Source organism: Physeter macrocephalus, chromosome 4 (assembly GCF_002837175.3).
Source record: "Physeter macrocephalus isolate SW-GA chromosome 4, ASM283717v5, whole genome shotgun sequence".
In the NCBI taxonomy this organism is placed as follows: Eukaryota; Metazoa; Chordata; class Mammalia; order Artiodactyla; family Physeteridae; genus Physeter; species Physeter macrocephalus.
Window position 1 is genome coordinate 48565610 of NC_041217.1, and position 9433 is coordinate 48575042.

The following is a 9433-nucleotide window of genomic DNA, read 5'->3' on the forward strand; positions in this document are numbered from 1 at the left end:
AAAAAAAAAAAAAAAAAAAAAAAAAAAAAAATTTTACCTCAAATAAAGCTGTTTTTTTTAAAAGTGTACCTTTCACCACTAGGGGGCATCATTCACATCCTGCACAAACATACCCCACCCCACGCCCACCCTGGCTGGCAACGTTCCCAGGACTCTCTCTTTCACAAGCTTGATGTGGGGAAGAAACCCATTACATCCAGCTCAATGCCCCAAACCAGTTTTTCTACCAAAACCACCTAACTATGGTCCAGTTGGAGAGCCAGTCGGTTGCTCTGGGGCTCAGAAAACAAAATGCCCTTCTTCATTAAACCACTCCACACAAACAAACAAGTGTTGTCACACCGATATTTGAAAGAAAGAAGTGCTTGGCTGAGAAACAAGATATAACCAAAAGAATACAAAGAAAGAGAGGGAAAGGAGAAGAAGGAATGATGGATAGATGAAAAGTAAAGAAAAGAAAGCAGAAAAAATATCTCCAAGGATTAGTATTGAGAGGTAGGGCTACCTTGTGGTCAGTGATGCATTCTTCAGCCATACCATTAAAGCCACTCACGCCAATAACTCCATCTCCCTGAAGGGAAAAAACCATTAAGGGTATGTTCAAATGCATGCCCTTGCTATTAATCCGAAAAAGAAAGAAAATCTTTCTTTCTGACCCAGTAAGACACAGGTTCCCTTAATTATCTGTCCAGTATTACTGTTTAGTAAATAATTCAGCCATTTTCTCACTACCCCCATCAGGTGGCCAAGCCAATCTGAGCACATTTTGGACAATGATAGGATGGAGCAAGAAAAAGACTAATAAGAATTAGAATCCCAGTGTTCATTTCTTTCACGTGAGACTGAAACTTGAGAATCCTCTATCCTCTCAGTAACTAAAAATCCAGGTGCTGCCTTTTATTAGTAATAAAAAATTTAACGAAGCCAGGAACTTCCACAGACTTCCTTCCCTCAATTCAGAATTAGTTTCTCCCTGCTCCATCTCGTTTTCCCTTTGGTGTCTGCTGGCAAAGTCCAGGAGAAGCAAGGCCCTTTGGCTACAAATAAAGTTAGCACATTTCTCATAGTTACCCACACATCAGTTCCCTAGATTCAACGAATTTACCACTTTCACCGTGCTGACATCTGTGCCTGTCTCCAATACTGTCCCAGAAAACTCCATTCCTTAAACAAACTGTTCAAAGATTAGGTTATCTGTAAAGCCCAGCACAAGAGAGTTGAGAAAACCCTGATCAACAGGCTGTCCTATGAGTATTCTGGAGCTGATAGGGTTTGTGTTCCCCCCACCCAGGAAGAAGGGTAAGAGTGTTGTACCCAAAGCACAGGAAAGTGAACTAAGATTTCATGATAACAACCTGAAAAGCTATAGTAGTCCCATTCTTACCGTGACACAAATGAAAATTTTAAGAATGGGCAAAAGCACAGAGAATCACGGGTACACAAGTACTTTTGACCTTGATCACTGGGGCCTTGGGTTCCTACAGCACCTCAATGACAAATTCATCATATTGTATTTATCTGTTTCCATGTCTCCTCTTCTGAACTATGAGGCCCTCGAGGACATGAACTATATTTATTCATATAGTACTTGGCTCAGTTGGATGAATTGGTGTTGTCTGCCCTTTCCTCTTCCACCTCCAAAATTTCTGAATTTAATTATCATACATTTCCCACTTGAGCTGCCAGAAGAATAACTCAATTGAGTATGACATCTTCCCCCCATCCAGCATTTCAACAAATACAAACAGAGGGAAATGGTTCCAATTGTTGAGACTTAACCAAGTACCCTAAGGCCAAAACACAGCAACTGTTTTGCAATCACTGTATCCCTAATAGTATATATCTGTATAAAATATACATGTACTGTATATAACTGTATATTACATATATATATATACAGATATCTACTAAACTATACTTATATCTCTTTTAATAAATTTCAGCAACAAAAATCAGTCATTGGTCCACATATTCAGGATCTAAATGTAATCAGATTGGGTATAATGCAAATCAGAGAGCAGGCTGCTAAGAAATGTATAAACTGTTTCTTTCTGATCCTCTGGTATTAGGTTTCTTTGGGAACGTATTTGTGATGACTGAGAGTTTTAGCTGCAACCAGATGTTTATGATCCTTCAGGGTAAAAACAAAATTGAGGCACTGTCAAGGAATGAAAGGGAATGACTACGGCCAATGATGGTTCTGATCAGGATTCTGGTGAGCATAATGATATGTAAAATTGTATTTGTTCATTTACGCATTTTTAAAGTATTTATTGAGGGGTGGATGAAATAAGTGAAGGGGATTAAGAGGTACAAATCTTCAGTTATAAAATAAAAAGCCACAGGGATGTAATATATAGCATAAGGAATATGGTCAATAATATTGCAATAACTTTGTATGGGACACATGGTTACTGGACTTACCATAGTGATCATTTCATAATGTATGCAAACGTCACATCACTATGTAGTACACATGAAACTAACATAACATTGTACGTCAACTATATTTCAATCAATCAATCCATCAAGTATTTATTGAGCATCTACTATGAGCCACATACAAAAGTACTAATGGGGCTGGGGGTGGGGGGAGGGCAATAATGTTGAGCAAGACAGTAATAGAACCTTCCCTCACAGCACTTGCAATCTAGTGATTCTAATTAGTAGTGAGGCTGACATATCTGAGACACCACTGACAGCAGGCAGACACCACCATCACAGTGCCCAAGATGAAGCACATGGTTCTGAAAATACTCTATATCCTCTTTTTTTGAAGCAGTCACTTGGCCCCTTCCTACTCACCAGGTGTGAAGGGAAGTTGGGGCCTTTCCTGATACTGATCACGACAGGCCAAAATATCAGCAAAGTTAACCCCACAGAAATGGACATCAACTCTGACCTGCAAAGGAAATAGAGCAAAAAGGCAGAGCAGTACACATCTCTGGAGACAAAGTTCATTCAATTATACCATAATATTTACTGAATTTACTGAAAGTCTACTATATGCCAGGTACTGAACTAAGTACCAGTGTACATTCATGAGGCAGAATGGACAAGGTCCCTGACCTCATGGAGCTAAGAGTATAGCAAAGAAGACAGACATTAACCAAATAATTATAAGGGTTTATGTGTTAAATTACAACTCCTACACAAAATGTTAAAGATAGAAATATACGGTGCCATTAAAGCACATAATGGGGAGATCTGACCTTTGGGGGAAGTCAGGAGAATCCCCTGTGAATGTAACACTTGACCTAAGAACAGCTAGGAGTTAACTATTCAAAATAGGTGGGTAGGGAGCCTGGCACAGACAAAAGCAATGGCATGTGCAAAGGCCCGGTGGTGGGGACAAAAGAAAAACCAGCTTAGTGCACAAAGAAGAGAAAAAGATGGGGCTAGAGAGCAGGGCCCACAGCATCTGAGGGTTTGTAGGGTTTGTTGAGGATCTTAATCTTTAGCATAGGAACAGTGGAAGCCATTAAAAGATTTTAAGCAGAGGGTAACATGATCAGCTGTTTTGGGAATCAGGAATTCTAGAAGCTAGAACAGGATTCCCCAGCTTATGTGTTTCATGACAGAGCTAGAGCAGAGGCAGGTCTGCAGCAATTTCTCTAGACCTTGTTAAGCAGTGGTTCTCAAAGTGTGGTCCCGAGACCACCAGCTTCAGTGTCACCTGGCAACTTGTTAGACATTCAAATTCTCAGCCTCCAACCTACTGAATCAGAAACTCTGGGGACAAAGCCCAGCAATCTGTTTTGACAAGGTAATTCTGATGCAGCCTGGAGTTAAAGAACTACTGTCATAGACCAACCCAACTCAACAGGGCTTGGAATCACAGGAGGAAATGAAGGCTGAGAGACAGAATCGGTGACATTCATTTATTTATTTGTTTGTTTACATTTCCCATATCATACAGAGGTGACCTTATTTATGAGAAGATATTTTATGGGCAAAATGGATTCATTCAACAATATTTTAAGCATCTGCCACATGCCAGGCACCCTTCCAGACTATGGGGATTTAACGATGGATAAATTCCCATAGTCCCATCTCTCAGGAGCTAATTTCTGACACAGCAGCCTGGACAAATAACAGAACAAAGGAGCCCAGCCCTCAAGCCTATGCACATTGTGTGCACGACACAGTTGCTGACATGTACAGCACCTATAAATGCTCAAGCCACTCCACCTTGATTCAAGGTGAACATCTTTCAGCATGTGAATCCCAGGAAGCAGACTGGCTGCTGTCCTGCGCTCACCCAAATAATCTATTTAGTCACAGGGTCCGTGTTAGTGACACTTCAGGGCTGCAGTCACATTTCTCCCTCTCACCAGTGGTCCCCAACCCTGAGACTCACTGCCTGCTTCACCTTGTCAGAGGTTCTCATTCTCCACGCCAGGTGACAGTGTTACCAAGGTGGTCAACAGGCAAAGCCAAAGTGGCTACCCTATTTTCCACCACCCTAAATGTGGGTAAATGCCCACAACCCTAATATAACCCCACCCACCCCAAATCACTGCAGTACACCAGGGGAGGGAACAAGGCACATTATCATGTAAATACCGTTAGCGGGCTGGCTGGGGGGGAGGAGGGAGGGCAGATAATTAGATTCTGATATTGAAGAAGAGGAAGCAAAGCATGGGGTCCATTTATCTGTGCTAAATCAATAACTTACAGGTGGTTATTCGTGTGCAAATCAGAATTCTGTTTCTAAGGCAACAGCTCTGGGGACTTCTACATTTGTATTTTGGGGAACAATCTTCCTCTTGCGCTTCGGCCTTTTTGTGACCCCAGAAAGGGCCTTTCTAGAAGCCCAGCACAAAGTTGTGCTCCAGTCTCGCGGGCGCCCCCTAGCTGAGCACTCGGGAACTCAGTTCCGGTCGGGAGCCCGCGGGGCTTGGGTGGTGGCCGAGGAGAAGGGGGCGTCTAGGGGGTCTCGGGGCCAGGCCAGTTACCCTACCTCGGGGGGCCGGAGATGGCGGAGAAGCGCCTCCTCAAGGGCCAGGGGCTGCTTCAACTCGGCGCCCAGCGCGGGGCGGTAGTGCCTGCCGCAGCCCTGCCCGGCCCTCCTGCAACGCGGAACAAAGCGTCGGGTTACTGGGGGCGAGCCGGTTAACGCCTTTGGGGGCTCGGTGGTGAGTCAGGGCCGCACCTGCAGAGCCACGCCCGAGGCAAGCACCGTCGCCACGCCGCCGCCGACGCCAGGGCCCCGCGCAAGTGTCGCCAGAGGGGGAGGTCCAAGCGCGGCAGGAAGAGCAGGACGCCGCCCGCCCCGCCCCGGCCGCCGGGGACTCGCGACCCGACCCAGGCTGGCAGCAGCAGCCGGGACCGCGCCACGGGCTAGTCCCACCCGCGGGGGTGCCGCGCTTCTCCCGGGCCCCCTGGTCCCCCGGGGCCCCCTGCAGGTGGAGCCCACTGTGGGCTGTGGGGTTGGGGGCGGGGATGGAGGAAGATGAGTAAATAGAAACAGATCCCCGGAGATTAACCTTTGTTGGCATTTTTGTAGCAAATTCAGGAGACTTTAAAAACCACACTTGGAGGTTCTTATACAGAGAACAAACCAGTGGTTAATAGTGGAAGTGGGGGTGAGAGGAGGGGCAAGACAGGGGAAGGAGATGAAAAGGTACAAACTACTAGGTATAAAATAAATAAGATGCAAAGATGTAATGTACAGCACAGGGAATACCGCCAATATAACTTTAAATGGAGTGTAATCTAGAAAAATATTGAATCACTGTGTTGTACACCTGAAACTAATATAACATTGTAAATCAACTACTTCAATAAGACAATGTATAAATAAATAATTAGGGGTTGGGGGAAGGGTCCTCTGCATGTGTGAAATCCTAAATGCATAAAGGCTTTAATGTCTACCTTCAGCATCTTATTAGGATTCAATTCTTGTTATTAATTTTCTCACACTTACTGGACCACTTACACTAAAACTGTACAGTTACTAGCAATCCAATGTTAAATGATTCTACGCGAATCCAAAGAGTACTTCCAATTAAAGTCAGGCCAAAACACCTATGTTCTGCGTGACACGTAGTAGATGCTCAACAATTGATTCAAGGACAGTGTACCTGGGTGAACAGGTACACTCTGGGAAAATTGAAAACATAACAGTATAATCTGTGAAAAATTGTAAAACTGGGTAGGTCTCTGTTGCAACAGTAGCCAAATATTTATATACTAGCAATATAAAAGAATGTTATCCTGGGAAGAATGTTTCACTTGACATATAGCTTTTTTGTACGCGGGCCTCTCACTGTTGTGGCCTTTCCCGTTGCGGAGCACAGGCTCCGGACGCGCAGGCTCAGCAGCCATGGCTCACGGGCCTAGCCGCTCCGCGGCATGTGGGATCTTCCCGGACCGGGGCACGAACCCGTGTCCCTTGCATCGGCAGGCGGACTCTCAACCACTGCGCCACCAGGGAAGCCCCAGGGAAGCCCCTGGGAAGCCCCTGACAAATAGCTTTTAAAGACAGTCTGGTACTTCCCTGGTGGCGCAGTGGTTAAGAATCTGCCTGCCAATGCAGGGGACTCGGGTTCGAGCCCTGGTCTGGGAGGATCCCACATGCCGCAGAGTAACTAAGCCCGTGTGCCACAGCTACTGAGCCTGCACTCTAGAGCCTGTGAGCCACAACTACTGAGCCCGCGTGCTGCAACTACTGAAAGCCGCGCTTCTAGAGCCCGTGTTGCACAAGAGAAGACACCTCAATGAAAAGCCCGCGCACCGCAACAGAGTAGCCCCCGCTCACAACTAGAGAAAGCCTGCATGCAGCAACGAAAACCCAACACAGCCAAAAATAAATAAATAAATTTATTTAAAAAAAAAAAAAAAGACTGATATCTTTAAAAAGACATCTGGGGCTTCCCTGGTGGCACAGTGGTTGAGAATCCACCTGCCGATTCAGGGGACACGAATTCGTGCCCCGGTCCGGGAAGATCCCACATGCCGCGGAGCGGCTGGGCCCGTGAGCCATGGCCACTGAGCCTGCGCGTCCGGAGCCTGCGCTCCGCAACAGGAGAGGCCACAACAATGAGAGGCCCGCGTACCGCAAAAAAAATAAATAAATAAATAAATAAAATAAAATAAAAAGACATCTGGTCAGGGAATTCCCTGGCAGTGCAGTGGTTATGACTCCGTGCTTCCACTTCAGGTGGCCAGGGTTCAATCCGTGGTGGGGAAACTATTGTAAGATCCCACAAGCCTCCAGGCATAGCCAAAAAAAAAAAAAAAAAAGATATCTGATCAAAGAGTGTATAGCCTCTGAGGTTCAAGCCCACTCTACCACCTATTTGTATGGCTTTGGCAATCCTCATAGCTTTGGAACCCAGTTCCTCCCCCATAAAGTGAAAGCATTGGGCAGAATAATCCCTCAGTTGCTAAATTCTGTTTCTATTTTTTTGATGGAAACAATAGTCCAAGATAGCATAGAATTATGGAATGATCAGGAATGGAATAAAGGAAAAATAGAAAGCAAAAATGAAGTAGGAATGAATTTCTGAAATCATGGCCTAAAGGCTTTGGTGGGAAAGGAATTCAAAAACCAGTTTCCCACCACAGGTATGTAGCAGAGGTCACCGTTATCTTAAGAGCACTCACAGGGAATTTGAAGTCATTTTAGCCCCACCTCCCTTAGGGAGAAGCTGGGCAGAAGAGGAACAAGGACTAGAAGGTGAGAAGGTGGAAAAAATTATCTTCCATGAAACACTTTGCAAACTCTTAGTCATTAGGTACATAAAATCAAACCAGGAACAGTGGAGAAATACGAACATTATCATCATCAAAATCAGCATTCTGGTTGCCAAATAAAAGTGAGCAACAATAAATCTCAAGTTTATGAAGTATGAAACCAATATTGATCTGGGGATGAAATGAGTTGTTACACGTGGAAAATGTTTTGTAAAATATTAAGTATTTATACAAGATATAAAGCAAGCAAATTTTTTTTATTAAGTATAGTTGGTTTACATGAAGGTAACAATTTTTAATTGAGCTCCTTGAAAGCAACAACCATTTCTTAATCTCCTTTATGTTTGCAGTACTTTGCACAATTCCACACTTTTAGGCACTTAATACATGCTTATCACTGAATTGTTGAATGAGCACTCGGTTACCTAGTATCAATTTTCCAGATAATTGGAAGTATCTTTAAGCATCAGGTTTTTGATTATTGATTAATTATTTTTATGGAAATTTTTTCTATTGTCATTTTCATAATATCCTTGTTATTCTCAGGGCATATGAAAATAGGTGAGTTTGGAGAAATCTATCAATACTGCATTCTACACTTATAACAGTATCTGAAGAAAATAGCAAAAGGCCCTTTAAGAAGAATCTTGGAGGGAGATGAAAGTATCTTAGGTAATTGAGGTGATTTTAAGCACTTATATGCAAAATAACTTTCACTTTTCAGAAGAGCTTCAAAGGTAAGTGACAAGGCATTTAATAGTAGCTGCTATAGTAGCAAAAGAAGTATTTTAGCTGATCCATCAAATTGCTGCCACCACACCATACTGTCTAGTTTTTGTTATCATTTCTGGTTATTTTGTTTTATGTGGGGTAAGGTAGGAAAGTGAAGAGGAAGAACAAAATTTGAGTCCTGGCGGAGAATAAGACCAAGCAACTAAATCCGAAATGATCACTCCTCCGCGAAGAAAGAAAGAATCTATAACTGCCCTACAAACCAGTTTGAGGGCTCGTTAGGAAGTAAAAGAGTAACAGATGACTCTTCCTGCTGGTGTACCAGCATGAAGAGATAATATTTAACATCCAGAAGCTGCTGGAGGTCTGAGGGTGGAGAGCTGAATACACAAACAGCTGTTTTCACAGAATAATAGACAAACAGTATATAAACAATATAAATACCATGCAGGACTGTGCTGAAAATGTAAAAGTAGCCCTCCACAGTTAAAATGCTTTATCCAATAGTTTGTCAGTGCCTTGAGAATAGAGACCGTGTGTCTCAGTAGCCCAGTTGACCACTACATCTAGCACACAGCAGATACTCAGTACATTAGGAAGGTAGGAAGCCAGGAGCCCCCCAAGCTGTGTGGGAGAGCTACCAGCACATTACAATTCAGAGCCACAGCCAAAAATGTTAAGGGGTCTTGCACCTACTTTCCTGCCTAAGTATACAGCTGCCGGGCATAATCTGATCCTTTTTTCTGACTAGTTCAGTATTGCCATTATAGATACGTTATTATCTTCTACCAAAAAAGATGTCTCCCAAGAGCCTTGAGGTGCATTGTAGTTTGCCTTTTCATTGAATTCCCCCAGATAGCTCTTTCTGACTGTTACAGTTTCAGTTAACTTTTATCAACCTCAGAGATGGACTTTGGCCATTGGTATATGTGGGACGTATTAACCTTCTAGTCTATTCCAAGAACCGTGTAAGATTTGCTACATAACTTATTTGCTCCAA

General features: G+C 43.6%; 1 protein-coding gene across 1 annotated transcript in view; it reads right to left on the reverse strand.

The window, feature by feature from the left end:
• LOC102976496 (quinone oxidoreductase-like protein 2) overlaps positions 1–9160 on the reverse strand; it is a 19580-nt gene extending 10420 nt beyond the window's left edge. The window contains 6 exon segments of the mRNA XM_024133630.2: positions 506–571; positions 1106–1164; positions 2806–2902; positions 4964–5072; positions 5156–5312; positions 9130–9160. Coding sequence (XP_023989398.2) covers positions 506–571; positions 1106–1164; positions 2806–2902; positions 4964–5072; positions 5156–5312; positions 9130–9160 — 519 coding nt within the window.
• Positions 9161–9433: the final 273 nt, after the last annotated feature.